At 47.0% G+C, this 19,903-nt stretch overlaps 1 protein-coding gene across 1 annotated transcript in view; it reads right to left on the reverse strand.

The window, feature by feature from the left end:
- HS6ST1 (heparan sulfate 6-O-sulfotransferase 1) overlaps window positions 1–19,778 on the reverse strand; it is a 168,332-nt gene extending 148,554 nt beyond the window's left edge. Inside the window, exon 1 of the mRNA XM_042885289.1 lies at window positions 19,228–19,778. Within this exon, the coding sequence (XP_042741223.1) occupies window positions 19,228–19,745 (518 nt within the window). The 5' untranslated portion in view covers window positions 19,746–19,778. The remainder of the gene's footprint in view (window positions 1–19,227) is intronic.
- Between the last annotated feature and the right edge of the window lie 125 nt (window positions 19,779–19,903).

A 19,903-nucleotide genomic window follows, 5' to 3' on the forward strand; every position in this document is an offset into this window, starting at 1 on the left:
AACGTGCTGTGGTGAGACCTCATCTAACATCACAACCAAAAGGCAGCCCTTTGCCAGCAGGGCTTCTGCCACCCAACACCAACACCCCTGATGACTGCAGCAACACTGCCTCTGCTGAGCTATCTTTTGTGTTCATCTGTCACTAAGTCACACCATCATTTCATTGCAGAAAGAGAAGATAAAGGTGCTTTTTCAGCTGACACTGGATTATTTCAATTATGTATTTTTTGTTTTGCCATTTAATTTTGGACTTTCTTTTTCATTAAAAAAGATCCATCAAATCCATTTTTCTCCAATTTGGAGACCAGGATATCATGTGGGACAGCGTCAAATGTTTTGCACAAGTCCAGGTAGGTGACATCAGTTATTCTTCCTTTATCCACTGATGCTGTAACTCCATCACAAAGGCCATCAAGTTTGTCATATACACTTGATGAAGAACGTTAATTATATAGCATGCAACAGCACAGCAATAACCTGTGCTAGAATTCCTTTTAGACAAACACACAAAGCAACAATCACACAGTTTTCTGTGCAAACGACTGCTTTGAAAGGAAGCTGACACAACAGCCCAAGTGAGAAAAAGCCAACATCACATTTCCTCTTCCTCTACGTATGACTTCAGTGCAGAAAAGGATTCCATCATCAAAATAACGCACCTTGGCTGCTTTCTGCTTGTGAAACAGGCTTTGGTGAGTGAAACAGATCTCTCCACTGTCTCAGGGTTTACAACAATTTAGTGGGGTTTCTTAAATGAGTAAATGTAGCTCAAACGCAAACTGAAATATTTCTTGTGATTCACGATTAGTGTATGTTTCCAAACAGCAAATACTCCAGAAAACTACAGAAATAGAAAGGATGCTTAGGAGAATGTTAACCTATCGCTTCTGAATACAAACTTGAACAAATAGTACACTAAGAACTAGTCCTTGTTAGACCTCTTTCCAAGAAATTGTCTCATTTACAAAGTGATATCCTCAGCTTTACCATTTATTATTTTCTACACTCCATTTGCTTAACTTTCTAAGAAACTAAGACGAAGCATACATTTTCATTACTGCATGCAAAGCTTGAAAAGGTGAATGAGGCCCAGACTCAGTGCATCCAAGAGCGAAGTCTGCTGGTACCTCTGTCACTACTATTCTCTGCAATTTGTTGTACGATGCAACACAACGATTATTTTGACCTCATTTTAAAAAGATGATCTATAAATCATCATAAAGTCTCCAAGACATCTGAGATAAGCAGCATCCCTTTTGTCATCTTCAGGAACAAAACGTACTAGCTCTGCCTACCTCAAAGGCATACCAAGGCTTCCAGGAGCCCTGCTTTGCCACTTCTGAGAGCAGACAACAGAGCTGTGTGGTGTGCACCTACAGACTGGGGCACAGCATTCAGCCTTAGTACTCACTGAGAGCCATTCCTGACACTGAGTTTCAAAATGAAGGAGGAAATAAAGAAGTACTTTCATTTTTTGCCCACTATCATCTCTTTTTTAAATAGATGGAGGAGCAAAGCACAGCAATTGCAGCAAACTGCCCAAGGCGAAGGCACTCTTTAAAATGGAGCCCAGCAGGTTGCTCTGACAGAGCCTGGGAAATACCTGTTCGCAGAGACACAGCCAGACAGGTGCCCATGTGACAACACCCAGAGGAGAAGGTTTCATCCCACCTTATGGATGGAGCTGAGCACTCCCAGGTGAACCCAGCACAGCGCTCGTGGTCTGGGTGAGGCCCTGGATGCTTTCTTAGAGGCGACGGCAATGGTCCTCCTGCCTCTGTTCTCTCCAGGAGGGAAACTGTCGATGTTTTCGCTCATTTCATAGTCTGCACATATTCACTCATTTGGTTATCAAAATATTAGCCGAGGGTGATATGGTAATGTTGTTCCACTGACAACAAATGACTAGACTGCATTTACAACAAGACATGGCTGCAGGCAACGTGCTGCTGCTTCTGTCAGGAACACTTCTCCTCCTGCTCCCTCCCTGCTTGTTTCAGGACTGTCAGTCTTCTGCAAGCGAGGAGTGAACAACCGTAAAACAACCGTGATGACTGGGAAAGCTGCTCGCGTATTCCATTTAAACACAACTTTATACATGTTATATATATGCATGGCATATAATGTGCCTACTTTTCTTTTTATGACTTAGAAATAAAAATAAATGTAGTGGATTTTTACTTGCGCTGATCACTGAATGCCGTAAAATACTGAGTTGGGCACAGCTTTGGAACATCAGTAACTCGGCAGGTGCCAGCTGTGCAGCCACACGGTGCCAGGCAGCCTGTTCCTCACTGCCTTCCTTATGACTTGGGCACAGAAGGTTGGATCCAGAACTGAGTTCCATGACACGTACACTGGGACAAATGGAATTCAGTGATTCAGTGACATTAAACGCCTTTTGCATCAACTCCTATACCTTCTTTCTTTAAGCAAGGTGATTTCATTGACTTCAGTCCATGAGTTGGACACATGTCCAACTTTGGGCTAGTTAAATGTGAACTCGAATTAAACCACGTAAATACCACATTCCAAGGAAAATCAATCCACACCAACATACTGCACCATGTCTCATTAAAACACTTCCGAGAGAAGCAGCTCTGCAATTATCAATTTACTAGCGCTGCTTGAGCAGACTTGCTCAAAATAAAAGGCATTGCTGGTTATTTCCAAAACAAAACCAAAGGACAGGTATTGAAATATAGAGAAAATGGCAGCGGTAACATTATCCCTCCTAGTGCTGGAGTTCCTGCCCTGGGCTGACAACATGAAATATATCTGGGCCTCCTGGGAGGTTGGAGGATGGGGCAGAAAGGGGCAACCTGCAGCCCTGCACATGGTACAGTTCTTGGTGCTGCAAGACATCTGAGGGGATCTTCTCTGATGGTGCTGTGCACTGAGCATCCATCAGACAGATGCTGCGCACAGAAGAACAGGGCATAAAGAGATTTTCTCTCTCCTCGAAACGGGAAGACAGACAAAACCAGGGAAACCACAAGCCAGTTTCCTACCCCTGAGTGTTGCAAGTGGTTTGAGAACCAGCAAACAACTTCCCGATTCCTCCTTCCCTGTTCCAAATTGAAAACATTTCAGCAAAGGGAGAAGTGGGCATGTCTGCTGGGAGGAAGGAAGCAGTGACAGCAGCACTTTGTGGGTTCTCATGCCCTACTGTCATTTTATTTCAGACTGTGCCACTGCACTGTTTTCCAAAAAGACCGAGCCGTCCAACACGCTGCCATACAGACATGGAGAAGGCCTGGTCTGTCCCTCCTGGACTTGGATAAGAACAGCAGGGAGTCATTCAAGGTTTTGGGGGAAATAAATGGTTGTGGACTGGTAATGCCAGCTTTGCCCCTTTGTGCAGCACTTTACAATCAAATACAAATTTCCTTTACAATCAAACCTCAAACTCCACTCTCTACAATCTAGAATCTAGAATTCTAGAGTCTCTACAATCTGTTAATTTTCTTTCTGGGGAAAGGTGGAGCCAGAAAGTGAGAGGAAATACTAATCCCTGCTTCCCTTTACATGTCTCCAGTTTCCAACAGATGGCTCTTTCCTTTATGCACTAGTGTCTCTGCAGATTCCCAGCCACACAGCAGCAAGGGACACAGCGAAGAAAAAAGATAATAGGGCAGCTCCCTTCTAAATCCCTTAAATCTGTACTGCAGACAACGGACACCACAAAGCAAGGGGGAGAAGGAGGAGGGGGTGTTAAGCAACACACTTAGATTATGTCACCTAAGAAACATTCCTCTACTGCATTGTTTCCACCACTGGTCCTTGATGTGATTCTGGCCCACGCTGGTCAATGTCCTCCCAAACAAATTTTGGGCATAGCTCAGGAATTACTGAGGGTCCAGGAGCACTGCCAACAGTTTGCACACAGTCGTTCAGTTCTGAAGGGTGGCAAGAGTTTTACTTAACAGACTTGTGTTGTTTCATGCCAGTTTGCTGAGGAATTATCTGGGATCTTGTAATGCACTGTTAGATACTCAGCCTGAATGGTTTTAACCTAGTCTCCTAATTCAGATCATGACTGGTTTAGGTCAGCTCTGAGTACTTTAAGTCTAACAGGAAAGGCTGCAGATGGACCAGGCTGCTCTGTAATGAGGTCCTGCAGGACATCTGCAGAGCAACTCCTTTCCAAGGCTGGAGTTACAACTGGTAGTGAGATAAACATTTGAAAGCAGGAGCGTAACTCCTGAAAAATGAAATCACGCAATACAGATAGGGAGAGAAAAAAACACCTTTAACAGAAGACAGGGAACAAAAGCTCTAAATTCTCAACAGGCATGTCACCTACAGAAAAGATAGTCAAACATATTCAAGGCATCTGAACACCTCCAAAAGAATTACATATCTGATTTCTGCTTAGCATGGTAGGTTTATTTGTAGTGTTTATATGTAAGGTTCAAATGGTGTCTAAACCAATTCCCATACCTGCATTTTTTTTAAGAGCTTAGCAACAACAGAAATAAATGTTTCTAACTAAGGCATAGTCAGTAGCAGACTCAAATGTATAAGGTTCCTGTCAATTTACCTGGAGGTGTTTCGAAGCAGTTTGAGTCCTTGGGTCGTGATAGAACGCCTGACATCAGGATGCAGTTCAGCAGGAGAATGTGAATGCTGTCACTAACACCACTGGAATGCCCTCTGTACGTAGTTTGAGCTGCCCATAGGCAGGACCATGCAGAAAAGCTTCACAACAGTTTCATCCATTACTGAATACCCACACAGTTAAAGGACTCATACCACGGACACTACAAATAAAGTTCCAAATACTTAGTTTTAATCCAGCCCAACTACACTTCACAGAACGCACAAATCCCTGTGGAAAAGGCAGCATGCTGCATGCCAGAATAGACTGTGCTGGAATTAAAAACGCTGCTCTATTTTGTTTCCACCTCTGTGCTCCCATTCAGGGCACACTGACTGCTCTCCTGAAGTGTCAGTGTGAGAAGCAAGAGGCAACAACTGGCAAAACATACAGAGAGGCTGTCACTGTTTGATGGAAGCATAACCACCTCTCCAAAGCTCCTTGCCAGTATAAGTAATCTGGGCCTTTACAGAGCCTTTGGATGAGGTTTCTAATAATGCATTTCCTGCCAAAATTTAGTAATACAAGTCAACATTCTGCAGTGATTCAAACATGTTTTGTGGATTGGCATAAAACTTTTTTTTTTTTTTTAGTAATGCTGCTGCTTAAGTCAAGTGTTTGGCACTGGAGTGCCATAGATGTCATTCCTTTATCTGCTGAAGGAGATGAAAATGAAAGCAAAGAACGAACCATGCTCTTTCACCTTGCCCCTTCAAATTCCACAATTGAAGGGGAAAAAAACAAGAATCTCTCTTACTACTGAGAATACCGTTATATCTTCTTTACAGAAACAACAAAACCCCGAAAAACACCCAACCAAACAAAACCAAACAAAAAATCCACAGAGAAAACCAGCTTCCAACAGTCCTGAGAGATGCTTTGTTGCTTCTTGCCAAGGACTGAGGACTGGCTGCACTGGGAAATATGTGTGTGAGCAGCAGAATATGGTCATGCTGAGCTTTATGCCTATATCCCACAGACTGACAGGGCTACAGAGCTCAGAAGCTGGGCAACAAACTGCACATCTATGGCAATTCTTATAAGGATCATCCAGTGACAGAAAGCCTTCTCCTCAAAGGCACCGCTCCAGGAGATGCTTTTTCAGAATCTCTGGCATGTGCACTGTGTCTGTCCAGCCTTCCCACAACCTGAGCCTCCCACATCTCCGTTCACGGAAACAGAAAGCTGGATGTGTACCAGCCAACCTCAGGAAACAACCTGTGCAAGACAGCATCGTAACAAACTGAATGGGATAAGAGCACAGCCTCACAGAGGACGTGCAGAACTCAGCCAGGAAAAGCCTGAAGGCAAATGGAGGTTCTTGGCCAACGAGCCCAGACGCCTCGCAGTGTCCTCCTGCCGCCTCCGCCTTCTTCCAGGACGCGGTCTGAGGCAGCACGTAATGCTGGACAGCCTTACCACACGCAGACAGACAAAGATTAATTACACCAGAGCCCGTCTGGCAGCCACTGAGACCAACTGCTGAGTGCTGTGAGAGCCTGAGCCCCTTTTCTGTCAGAGGAGCCCTTTCTGCCCACTGCGGACAGGACCAGCATGGCCCAGCGGTGACGCTGGAGCTCAGACAGCTGGCAGGATGGCCCAGCCCCGGCTCCCACACTGCTGAGGGGCCCCCAGAGCACCTCTCCTGGGACCACCAGCTGCAAGTGTTATCCACGCTTGGATTTCAGCGCTGAACTGATGAAACTAAACCCAGACTTCCCTCCTAAGTGGCTGTGAATCCTACAACAGGTTCATTTAGTTCTGCGGCTTGAGCCAAATCAGACAGTTCCACATTTCTCAAGGTTAGCCATGTGCCCGCATTAGCAGCGCTCACACGGTTCCCACCACTGGCAAATAGCACTGCTGGAACCCAAAGAAACAGCAAGAACTTGTGGCAGAGATGCTCACCAACCTCCCCTGAGTTCCAGACGACTTGCTGCTCCCCTCCACCCCAACACAGTGCGTTTTACATAGTATTATTTCAAGGAATGCTATAGCATGAATTTACAGCATGCCACTTGTGTAAAGATAATAATAATACTGAAAAAAAAAAGGTTATGTTTCTGTCCCAGTCAGAATGAGGCCTGCCAGCAGAGTTGGGCATCGCCAGCATCTCGCAGCCCTGCCTCACACCGCAGTGCTCCTGCAGTCACACCTCTACAGCTCCTCCAGCAGACGCCTTCCTGCTAAACAAGAGGGACTAACTGGATATAAACAGCAGCCCGGACTTCACTCTCCAACTACAGGAATTCTGAGAACCTGAAATTCATGTTTAAAGTCCAGATCTACTTTTAATTCTGGTGTTAACACAGTGCCTGTCTGTATCTTCCTGCAATCAGAAAGCTGCTCCTGCCTGCCAGGCGAGCTGACAGTTCAGTCTTCATTAAAACTTCCTCAGAGCTTTCAGTTGCTTTGCAATATTGCCATTAAAAGGAAAGGAAAAATAAGAGATCACTACAGTGCCAAGCTATGGAAGCAACTTCAGGTGTGATTACATCCAGAAGTCCCATTTCAACTCCTGTTGAAACTCCTTCCTGTGCTCCTACTCTGCACTGTTGCAGCAGTACCTCTAAAGTAAGCTGATGTTAGGCATTCCTGGATACTTCAATATTACCACATTGGAGTGAGACAGCTAACAGAAGCCAGGATTGCATTTTCAGCACTGCTCTAGACACAACCCAACTAATGTGACACACTCAGTACCTGCATCCCATTCTACCACCACTGCTTTATTTACAGAAGAGCACTTTGGCATGACAGGAGAGGCTCACTATTCAAATCAGAAATCATCAGAGGGAGCTTTACAACACCATGAACAACTCAGCCAATTTGCATAGCCCAGTTCATCTAATTCAATCTTAGGTGCTCAACTAAGACTGCAAAAGAATGAGGGGTCTATTCAGTGCCATACTGAGAGCTGCATTTGTAGAGAGGACATCTGTCACCTAAGAACCACACTGAAACTTACCAAACAGATGGATCCCAGCTTTTAGCACTTTAAGCATGTCCTGCATTGATCTGGTGACCCGGGGGCAAGAAGATCCCATATCTCCTTATATGACCTCAAGGCACTGGCCACATCTCTAACCAAGTGCAGCACTTACAAATAACGTACCACTTCTCTTCCCTTTCCTGCAATATCATCAGCTGTGCGCTGAAGAGAATGAATGAATTTCTCAAAACTTGCCTGCAGTTTTCCCATACAAGCTCAGAGGTGTGATTTAAAAGCGTGGCTTGGAAGCCTGTATGCTTTTATAGAGTTTAAAGGGAGCTTAAACAACAAGGCCTTTGTTTCAACTTGCATCATCCACCAGGGTGGAAAAAAAAAAGATTATGTGACAGGTAGTGAAGTTCTAGCTTTAGCCATTAGTCACGTTTAAATGGGTTATAAATAGGGAGGGGGGAGAAAGGCCAATAACCAGAATGAATTGGTGTAACAAGCTCCTTCTCTGAGCTCCTTTACCACTATAAACACTTGTTTAATTGTCTTCTGGAGCACGAAGCCTGTATTCTTAATTGCAAAAATCCACCAAGGTTCAGAGCTGCTACGCACACCCAGTAACTGGATTTGTTTAAAGGGAGGGCTGTTTGTCCTTTATCCTGTGGGAAGTTGTTAACGCCCAGTCATTTCCCCCTCGTATTCTCTCCTCACTGACCCCAGAGAGACCACTCCATATTAAAGAGAGGGCTTTTTTTCTCTTGGAGACAGCAGTATTGGAGCAGAACACACAGCATCATTCAATCATTCAATACACATTCAATCCTAAAATGCTTCATATCCATCACCTTTGAAATTCCCTAGCTCTAGATTTTTTTGTGCAGATTATTTAATATTATTTTCAGAATAAACCAAGACAGCAACCTGTTTAGGCTTACTTAACCTATCTATTTTAACTTAGTTTGATTTTAACTTCCATAAACATCCCCACACATTTCCGTGAAAAGAAGGAGTAAAGAGGCATTTCAGTTCTTGGGCATGTAAGCTTAATGACCTCCACAAGAGAAAGCTGTTTTCCAGCCCCTTTTGCACTAGGCAAAGTCTTTAACTCTCTCTTACCTGCAACAGTAGAGTTGACAGATAGAACGGTTCTTTTGTTCTCATAAGCAGTTACTTCCCGATTTGGGATTGACCAGGCTTCAACCCAGAAAACAAGAGTTTTCATGACAATCCCCATTTACTTCACAAGTCAGGAAACACCCCAGTTAGGAAAGGGAGGGATCCATCCTGTCTGAAGGAGGGCAGGCCCAGCACCCCACGCATCCTGAACATCCAAGAAATCCATCCCCCAATTCCTGCAGGATTTCTAGCTGTGCTGTGTGAGGGCCAGCACTTCATCTCACCACCCGCATCCACCAGGCCTGCAGGGGAAGCACTGATCATCCAGCAGGTTTTATAAACTGCAGCTGCACCCTTTCCGTCACGATTTATATTGTCATTTTCGTCCAGCTGCACCTCGAGTATCAATTCCTCCTCCGACAACACGAGAGCACAAAAAAGAAAAAGCTCTCATCAAGAGGGCCTTTCAAGAGAAAGCCTCGGGGGGAGGTTATTTCCAAATAGAAGTAGTCAGGCAGTGGACAATTTGCAGCAAGATTTACTTCTCTGCTTGTTCCAGGATATTTACAAAACCGATTCAGAAGATCTTTACTTATCTGACCGAAGGACAGGAAGCCTTCCTGTATACCATGTTGCCCAGCACAGTCTCACTTCTGACAGATCACAAGTTCATCCTGCCCAACCCTGCCTAACCCACCAGTGTAAGCATGTGGCTGAGTTCTCAGCACACATCGCACCCCTAGATTTGATGTTACAGCATTAGGGCGAGCTGTTTAACCTTTGCCTCTTTCCTGCATTAATAAAAGGAACACATAGAAGCCTGGCTCAGTATGGCATAGGGATGAGCAGCTGTACTGCAGAGGAATTAGAAGATACAGACTATCCATGCGCATACACTTCCCATCCCTATATTCTTCAAGAGCAACAGCCCTTACACACCTTTGCTAGGTAACAGCTTCTTCATCTGTGGCTTCAAGCCTGTGAAACTAATGGGATACAAGAATTTCTGCACTTTTCCTCAGGCAACTTATTACCAAGGCAATACATCCACTAGAAAATACAATAAAATCGTACTGCTGTTGAAATCCTTCAGGTCAGTTGGCAAGCAGCCCTCTCACTGAATGTGAAAAGCAGGCCCCCAGATTCTCTGCTGTCCTTTTGCCATGACGGCTGGGCTGTTCACAAACACGATACCAACACCATGGAGGCAAGAAGCTTCCATTTTCATGTGCCAAAGGCATTTGCTGCTGGTGCAGCTTCCTTTGCATGCTGCTGTCAGCCACAAAGGAGATTCTTGCAGGCTTCTACAATAGGACACTGCCCGTGGTACCCTGAGTGAGCAGCTCTTGGATGCAGGCTTCAGCTGCTGGGAAGGAGCAAAGCCTGCGCTGCACAGCTCCAGCACACAGCGTCCCACTGCACTCATGTATCACCTTACAGCTCAGTAACGTGAATGCTAGCTGAGCAAATTGTGTGCATAACCCAGCCTCAGCACTGTCAAACAAACCTACAAACGTGTCTGAGCAAGCCAGGACAGACAGCATGTGAGAAAGGATTTCTGCTAGGTGCCCTGCAGTACATAGTAACGGGCAGAGATCCTTTCTGTTTAACACAGCTCACACGCCCCTGGCTGGTCCTTCTGCTGGGATGGAGATGGGAGGGACAGCTTCCTACCAGCTTCCAAGTGGGTGAAACCCTACTTGAATAAACAGCATGGCTTTCACCATCCCATCCCAAAGGGTCAGACAAAGCAAGTGTGCTTGTCCTGCTGACAGCTGCTGTTCTGAGTGCTGAGGAAACACTTCAGGCAGTGGCAGCAATATTTCTGTAGGGGAACTGCTGCCATGGCAGGTTAGCACCTACGTAAGAAGTTACGAGCTTAGTCCAGAGAGGACCTCAGGGATGTTCTGAGAAAAGAAAGCCGAAGGCTGACACATATCGACCCAATGGCTGTGACAGCCATGCAGAGTCAGCCCCTTCCAGAGCAATCAGGATGCTCTGGGACTGACGAAACCAACCCCAACCAGTACGGATACGATTCTTTCTCCTTATGCTCCACTACGTCTGGTATCAGTCATCTACCCATTTTACTCATTGACCATCTCACTAGCTTACCATGCAGGAACCTGTTTCTCAGATTGGGCAGACTGAAAGGACCATACCAGACTTCTGTGCCGTGGCCGCTGCAAGCTGATCCCTTCCTCAGTGGTATTCCTGATTTCTGAAACTCCCCCGAGCTTCAATTAGCTGCAGAGGAAAGACAATTCCCTCCTCAGCGCACTGCTGCATCACAGAAGCTGCTCTCAGCAGCACATCACTGCACATTCTGGGCAGCCTGGTCTGGTGGTTGGCAACCCTGCACACAGCAGGGGAGTTGAAACTCCATGATCACTGTTGTCCTTTTCAACCTAGCCCATGCTATGATTCTATGATCCTATGCAGAGCTTTCAGACCACCTGTAGGCAAACCCAGGACTTTTTCACCACTTGCCTGCTTGAAGCCTGACTGCCTTCTGAATATTCCATGTTGAAAACTGGTAGCTGGCTAACACACAGCAGCTGCTAAAAACAGCCATTTGAGGATTCTAAATATCTGCAACACATGCATTTGCTAGATATGCCTGGCTCCATAAACAGGTGTCAGCTTCATCCAATTTAGTAAAAGTCATGAAAACAACCCTTTCTGAGTACTGCTAAGAGGCTCATCCTAAGACGGTAATACCTCACTCAAAAGATTTGAGTGTATTGACTGTATTAAATTTGACTGTTGAGATTAACAGTTGTTTCTAATGTTGGCAGAGTTCTGTTTTGCAAGCCTTAAAAAGGCAGCTTTTTGAGAAGAACAAGAGAAAATATAAACATAAAAGTCCCAAGGCATGAGAAGCATTTGGAAATAGATGAATTCTCTCTTTCTGGGAGAAGAGTGGCTCACAGTGTTGGAGTATGACCACTCTCTCCATCACAGGGTGTGAATTAAATACAGAAACACACGCATCTGAATGGCAAACGTGAACTACATTCACATCACAACTAACAAGAGGAGGAAGAAGGTGCTCACAGAGCAGTGGGCTGAATTTACGTGATATGGAGACTGAGCATATCAGAAGGTGGGACTGAATGCACATTAGAATTAAAGATGTGATGGAAGCAGAGACTGCTGGCTGACACAGAGTGCAAGCCCCATCTCTAGAAACTTGTGAGAGACAAGCGTTAGATAGAAGGAGACCTCTAAATGAGATCAAACCCGCTGGTGGCAATGGTAGGAGTCCTGAAACATGTAACACACTGCGGTTGTTAAAAACACAGGACCTAACCACACTGAAGGTGAAACTAATGCTGAATTCTTCATCCAGAAGGTCTAAGGCTCTATGGGAGACAGGCTACGTGCACATTAGGAAGATGATTCTTATTTTTAAATCCTTACAGAGACTCGTGAAAAAAGAAAAGACAACGTCCAGGGAAAGGCTTGAGATTATTTACCCTGTATGCATTGCATATCACATCATCAACCACAACAGTAGGATCAGAGATAGGAACTCCACTCAGACACTTAGAACTGGAAGAAAGGCCAAGTTCCAGTTTTGTCCCTGTAGGAAAATATGCCAAGGCATTCCCTGATCTGCTAAGGGCTTCTGAGCACATGCACTGGCTCTCTTGTGCGGTACACAATGGATGAGGTATCTCTCTTAATGTGGACTTTCACCAAGCACGTGGTTCATCAGCCAGGAAAAGACTGTCCAGCTTCCTCCCTGCAGAACTACACGCGTCACATCTGCCTCTCCCCTTTCAAAGACCTAAAAAGAGGTACAGGCAAAAGAGAAAAAGGAGAAAATAGCAGAAGGTAATCTTGTCTTGATTGATTTAAGGCATGTTAACAGAAGGGATGGTTGACTGATTATGATTACACTCTGCAATTCCTGTGCTCCTCGTTCTTTCCCCATCTCCAATTGGAAAGCAAAAGCTGCCAGGAAGCTGATGAGTCAGCATGCTGCTGCTGTTTGTCTTAGCTATGAGGCATTGATTTTTTCCCAGCACTTTGATATAGGGTCACAGGTAGCCTAAGTAAAATCTTTTACTGAGAGCAAGCGGGTCAGGCAGTAAACGCTGTTAGTTTAAACAAAAAAAGTCAATTCCATTTTTACAGTACTTGTTTGGACATTTTATTTTTCTAAGAGACGTGAGAGCAGCAAGAAAAACACAAGGATTTTTTTCTCTCAGATGTTTAAGATAAAAGTAAGCAGGAATCACACGTGTTCTTCACAAATCCTCTTTCCAAACTCTGAGTACCTCCCTGTGATCAGGTATCTCAGGCACGTGCAAGTCTAATTAACACAAGAACTAAAGCTAAAATTTGGAGTAACTCCAATACGTGGAAGGAGTTTTTACAAGGTGCTACTTCAACACTTCAGCACTTCTCCAGAAACCAGGCTCCTTTCAAAAGACCCAACATCAGACAATGAAAAGTCATTTGGAAACTTGAAGCAAGGCTGTTTGGCTAGAAAACCTTACATTCCTTAGTACTTCAAGGCTAACGTCAACCAAAGGGAAAATCAGGTAAATCTGAACAACAAAAATGCAGAGGTGGATCAGGAAGCTCAGAGAGCTCCCCGCATTCTATGGAAGAGCTCTGAAAGAGGAAAGACAACGTTTCCATCTGCAGTGAGGCATAGCCACAAATACAACATCACACCATACAAAGTTAATTGCAATCACTGTTTTCTTGTTTAAAAAGGCAGGAGGCTGTGAAATTTTTCCTCTATAAAAACACAGGTGAGCTGCTACGTAGAATTCACCATCACCAGAGGGGAAGGGAGGGAAGCAGTGAGCAAGGTAGCTGTAGTGTGTTGAGAAACCAGCTGGCTCTGAAGGCATTGGGCATGGGAGGTCCATACATTATAGTGCAAGTCTGAAACTGGGCAAAGTCAGCTTTAAGGCAGCCCATTTAAGAGCTGCTTTGGGTTGTGAATGAACATAGCAGCAGGTGCTATTTACTACACAGCTCACAGTCGTGCAGTAGCTGTACACAGAGGTATATGGGTGAAAGCACTACGTAATTAGCACTACTAAGAAACTCAGGACAACAGAAATTTTTCCAGCCTTTTCTGGCTGTATCAACACAGAGATACCCCAGAAGGTTTCCTATCGCTGGCTCTACGTGGCAGGTAGTAGGGATGAAGCAGCATTCAGCCCAGCACATCACATATCTGAGGGGAAGCACAGCAGTGAGAATGTGTGTACATCATCGAACACAAGCAGAAACAACAAAGTCGTATCAAGGATGTGCTTTTCATTTGACAACCTCTCTCAGCACAGACCTCTCCTGAAAACATCCCCCACTCCAGGATCCACACGCTGCTGAGAGGCTCCTCCTTGGGCAGCAGCACACCAGACAAACTAAAGTATCCTCTTCAGGTCTGAAACTTGACATGCTACACTAAGAGGTGTTAAAGGCTCTTTGTGTCCTCATGGTAAGCATCTCCAAAGGACTCTTTCAAGACTGGTTCTCAGATTGGATTTTCAGTGGAGTACTCTGCTATGGAAATAGTGGGAAGGTAAACAGAAATACACCAAATGGCACTTACAGAGACTGCATCACCTTGAATCGATGCTAGTGATTAAATTTTCCTCATCAATCCCTGCTTTAATTCCATCTGAAAAAGTATAAACATTTTGTTGTTGGCTTTAAGACTAACCACTATTTCAAAAACAGGAGAAGCTGTCCTGGACTCCTTCAGCTCCACGTTCCTCCTGCACTCACGCACACCATCCCTGCCTTTCTTTAGGAAGACATCAACTTTTGATAGTGAAGTATCATTTCCTTCCAGCATATCAAGCAAGACTGTACCAGCAGCTATCACAGTTGTGATTATCAGGAATTAAAGACCATGTTGTATCTTTCCTTGGTAAATACGACTTCAACTTCTCTGTTCTAACACTTCCTAGAAATACAAGCATAAACAAAGATTAGCTGTGCTGCTTTGCTTTTTCTAACAGAAGCAGAAGCCCAAGTGTTCACTGACAAAATGTTATTCCAAGCATTACTATTACGAATTTGCAGAGCCCAGGTGAACTCTCTGCTGGCTCTGCCCATCACTGCGGGCACTGCCCTGTGGGGGAGGGACATGCTGACACGAGTCCTACAGAGCACTAGCAGGAGCAGGAAGCACGGGCACTGCTTACAGATACGATTCAGGGCACAGCACCGATTGCATCTCTGAAACAAACTCGCCAAAAAGTCAATTCTGGGCCTTCAAATCCTATGTTTCTACCCAGAGAACAGCTCCCTGGTCACTGCTCCAGCTCCAGCAGCAGGCAGACAGAAGGTTCTGCTGGGTGCTGACCATGGGGAGCCCAGCCTTGCTGCGGAGTGAAGAAGGTGCCCGAGGGAAGGTTGGTCTCCCCTCCCTCCTAGGAGGAACAGATGGCCGGAGGAAGGCAGCACAGTGGTAATCTCCGAGCTAAAACATAATCTCTTTGAGTAGTGTTTTCTTAAGAGGCAAGATGACCTCCACCAGTTCACATCCTAATATCCAACTGAAGGCCTTTGCCAGCATCCTGCCAGGAAGCCAGACATACCCAGACGTGCCCTACCCAGTCACACCAGTAAGCCTGCGGCTGTTCTATCAATGCCATCACTTGCAGAGCACATTATTTTCTACTTAAATGCCCCTGCAGTTTTAATTAACTCCAATTTTCTTAAAGCACAGGTATTTGTTCCCAAATGCAGAGATCCCAAGGCAGCATGCCCAAAGTCGCACCAGTCTGGAAGAGACACACAAGAACCAGAAGTGCTCAAGGAGTGGCAAAGAGTGGGACAGACATCCGCTTGGCACCAGGACCATCAGCACAGCCTTGAAAGCCAGCTCCACTCCCACCACCATCCTTCACGGTTTTGTAAACTGTAATTTTCAATCAACTGAACTCCAGAAAGTTAGGTGAAGGAATGTGGTGGAGTGTATCAGCTGTGTGCTGGCAGCAGACCGTTCATCTAAGGCAGTGCAGGTACATAAACCAGCACTGCACGCAGCATCCAGCTGGGCCACCACATTTCAAGTCAGTTCTTTTAAAGTAATTGGTTTTTGTACTGTTTGAAAAAAACAAAAAGTGATTATCAAAATATTACCAGAACAGCATGCATTTTCACTGGTTAAATGGGAAAGTATAAAAGCAAAAAGGCAAAACCTCACATCTGGTTTAAAAGTTTCTGCAAACTTCTGAGGCAGAAAAACAAAATGACTATGTTACGACACAACATTTATGTAAAAAGCAATGAAATACAGCCAAACGCATACAGTTATGCAAAATCATGATAATGAAAGTCTACACTCAAGCAGGGATGTACCTAAGGTCACATCCTCTTGCTTTGCCAACAGAAGAAAAAAAAGTAATTAAACCCAACACAACATATTAGCCGAGTCTTAGGCTCAGGTGAATAAAATACCTCAAGTGTAGGGCAGCTGCTTGCAGAGCCCCAAAGTTTAGCAACTTTAGTTACAACATCTGCATAAAGATCTTCTGCGCAGAACTGATGGGCTGCTTTCTGGGCAGCACAACTGGATGCAAGAGACAGGGGGCTGCATGTCAGACCTGGGGCTGCGCAGCAACCCCATGTGCTGGGGACATAAGGGAGGAGCCAGACCATGGAAAACGGGTTTATATTAACACTTTCAACCAATCTGTGAGAGAAAGTAATGGGCCAAACCAGTGCGTAAAGGCATCCCTTGCTCTCTGCAGGTGGGTGCCCACCAGCCCAGCGCACAGCTCCACAAAGGATAAGCCTGTAGAAGTGCTAAGGTTACAGAAGCGATTTGGTAGGGCTCTCCATTCGCAAACAGTTGGTCTCCTGACAACGTGTCTCCGCAGCTCCTAAACACACATATAATAAAAACCTCATCAAGAACAGATCCCAGCAAGGGGACAATCTGTGGTTGGAAGCTGTGAAAGTTCGCACTTCACCACGCCAACAAACTGCTGAGCCCCATTAAACATTTCTCAAAAAAGAAAAAAAAAAACAACAAAAAAACAACACACAAAACGACAAACCAAAACAGAAGCTGTAAATAGCTTCACCTAAGTGAGATGCCAAAGCTTGGGCCCCATCAGCTTTGATAACCTAATAAGGGAGCACCCAGCTCTGAGGGTGCAGGCAGGAGGGCACCAACCTGTGTCTCCCAGTGCCCAAATGGTGCTGGCAGTGGAGCCTGGCTTTGTGTCACAATCAGCAGAGGAGATGGGATCTCACACAGCAGCATTAGGGTGCCTGTGCTGAGGCAAATTCAAGGGAGCAGCTCACAGAAAGTGCTTAGCTTCTGCTTTCTTAAAAATATCAACCCGATGACTCAAAGCGCGCGTCCCAGCGTTATCTGCTTTTTTAAGAAGTCTTTCCCAGCAGTTATTCGGGCCCGGCAGCACAAGGAATGAACAAGCCTCCATTCCCAAAGCCTGGAATTTGCCCTTTACTAACACTGTGGCCAGCAGAACTGATGGACACGACCAGCCTGGAGCTCTGAGCCCCAAGCCCCAAACAAACCCACAGCACAAAGCACAACATTTGCTTCAAGAAGTGCCTGTCTAGGAGTCCTCTGAATACAAAACAGGAAAAGACACAGGGGGGTGGAGACGGGGGGCCCGGCCACCGCACAGTAAATTTTTTTTTTTTTTTTTTTTTTTTTTTTTAAGAAGTGTGCTGGCCCATTACAGCTGAAACACCCATCTTTGGCTGTTTATCAACACAAAAGAAAGAAAAAGGGGGAAAAAATGCCCTCTTTGGAAATCCAAGGCTCCCAGTCATTAAGTCTAACACAGAGCAGCTGAACAATAAAAAGAGCAATTGCATTGTAAATTTATGTACCGTGCACGGGTTATGGAATGTAGTGCAATAGGGCACTGTGCAGTGATAAAACCGCATTCCTTGCAAAGTTAACAGCTCTAAGCTCATGATTTGTACATGTGGGCAATACCGAATGACCTTCATGCTTTCCAGCACCCACAGGAAGGGAGATTTATCTGCGAGCACAAGTCAGTAGGTTTGCTCCGTGGGACAAACAGAGGCGTTGAGGAACAAAGCTTTAAACTTAGCAGTAAGGAGCAAATGCAGAGATTGGTACACTGGGTTTAAAAGTGAGTTTGAAGCCCGCACTCCAATAAAACAAGTGGCTAATAGTGGTATGTGAGTGAGCCCTGCCTAAAGGAGTGTTTGCTGCCTTTTTTTTTTTTCTTTGGCAAAAAGATTTGCACAGTTCAGTCCCCTCTCTAACGTGCCTCCTGTAAACCAGTTCTGATTCCCCACACAAGATACAGCGTTCACGATGAAGAAATAAAGTTGTATTGATCTTAATGTAAGAGACATAATGCAAGACCAAATGTTTTCTGGGCAAGAAGACCCATCAGCCGCATTACGTGAAACAAGCACAGCCTGCCGTAATCCCAGTTCTAGAGACAGAACAGCTTTTTGCACAGGGTGACCGCTGAGCCGGGCGCAGTGCTGTCCTGGAGCACCGCTACGGAAGCAGGCAGCAGCTGCCCGCTGCACCAACAGCCCTGTCTTTAACCCACCACGGTGATGTGAGCGTGCACACCGGAGCTCTCACACTGCTGGGCACGGAGCTCTGGTTTAGATTAAAGGGAAGAGGAGACACCGCATTCAGCAGAACTGTTCTGGGCACACGGGCAGAAGGGAACAGGGCAGGAATGGTCACCCGGCGCTCCAAAGCCAAGCAGCCCACAGCGCGTCATTTACAGGCACCGTGATAAGACGAGATGCTGCTGGGGCTCAGCACGCCGTGTGCTGCACCAAGGGGCTGCCGGCCGCTTCCCAGCCCGCAGGCGCGGGGACCCACAGCCGCAGCATCTGGCACACGACCGCTCAGGATGCACGGAGGCTCTGAGGGATGTGCTGACACCCGCACAGGTCTTTCTGTACGGCTTATGGTTTGCTAGCCAAGTGCCAAGGTTCACCAGACGGCACTTTCTTGCTTCTCTTTTGAAACGAGATTTGAACATTGCGCATTTTTCATCGGATCTCGGCGGAGCACAGCCCGGTGGGTCGGGCTGCTTCACCCCGAGCTGTCGGTGTCACACGGGAGCGGCTCAGCGGCTCCGTCCCACCCGGCTGCACCGGGGCGTGCAGCGGCAAGCTCGCGGCTGCGGGGCGAGGATAACGCTCCGAGCAGCTTTAGGGAACGCGGGGAGAAAGCGGCAGCGATGCTACAGCACATTCTTAAAGGTCACTTTTCAGTAAAGGGATTATGTATGGCATTAACAATGCACGTAGGCACGGAGCACACTGCACGGGAAAACGTTCGCGTAGGAAACTTCAATGCAAAGAGGAGACGGAGCCGCAAAGCATCGATAGGTTGCGGAAGAACGGAGCTCCGTTCAAAAACCCCAAAACTCGTGCCACGGAGGCGCGCCGAGTTAGGCGAACACCACCTCCGGGGGTTCTGATAGGAACCACCGCCTTCAGGGGAGCTCCCAGCGCAGAGCCCGGGGCGGGGTGCGGGGCGGGCAGGGTTTGCCGTGCGGGGGATCGCGAGGCGCAGCGCCCGGAGCCGCACCGCGGCGCGCCGTACCTGGGTGTCCGGTTGGGCGCGCTCTCGCGGCGGCCCAGCACGCCGGGCACGCAGTTGGTGAGCTCGGTCCAGTCGGCGTGCAGCCCGCAGCTCCAGCCGGTGGAGAAGCGGGAGAAGAGCCAGGTCTCGCGGCGGTTGGGCCGGTAGCAGGTGCACTTCTTCTGGCCGGGCCGGCAGTCGCAGGGCACCTCCAGGCGCACGTTCTGCACCAGGTGGCGGCCGAAGGTGGTGCCGCCCGTCTTCTGGATGTGCAGGAACACGATCACGTCCTCGCCCTTCATGTCGAAGGCGAGCTCCCGCTCCAGCTCGCGCACCGGGAAGTAGTACTTCTTCACGTAGTGCGGGTCCGGCGTGGGGAACAGGTCCGGCTCCTCGGCGTAGGGGCGGCCGCTGGGCGCGCCCAGGCTCAGCCCCGGCCCCACGTACTGGTACAGGATGAGCATGAAGCACACGGACGCGGCCACGATCAGCAGGAACTTGCTGGTCCTCTCAACCATGGTCCTCCCCGCGCGCTTCATGTGTCACCATCTCCCGGGGCCGCCGGCGCTAGGCGGGCGGCGGGGCCGGGGGCGGGCGGCGGAGCCGGGCAACGCTGCCTGCCTGCCTGCCTGCCTGCCTGCCTGCCCGCCCGCTGCCAGCCGCCTCCCTCCGCCGCTGTGGGGCCGCCGCTCCCCGC

The sequence above is a fragment of the Lagopus leucura genome, unplaced genomic scaffold, assembly GCF_019238085.1.
Source record: "Lagopus leucura isolate 7727_CA_CO unplaced genomic scaffold, USGS_WTPT01 Super-Scaffold_100049, whole genome shotgun sequence".
Classification (NCBI taxonomy): domain Eukaryota; kingdom Metazoa; phylum Chordata; class Aves; order Galliformes; family Phasianidae; genus Lagopus; species Lagopus leucura.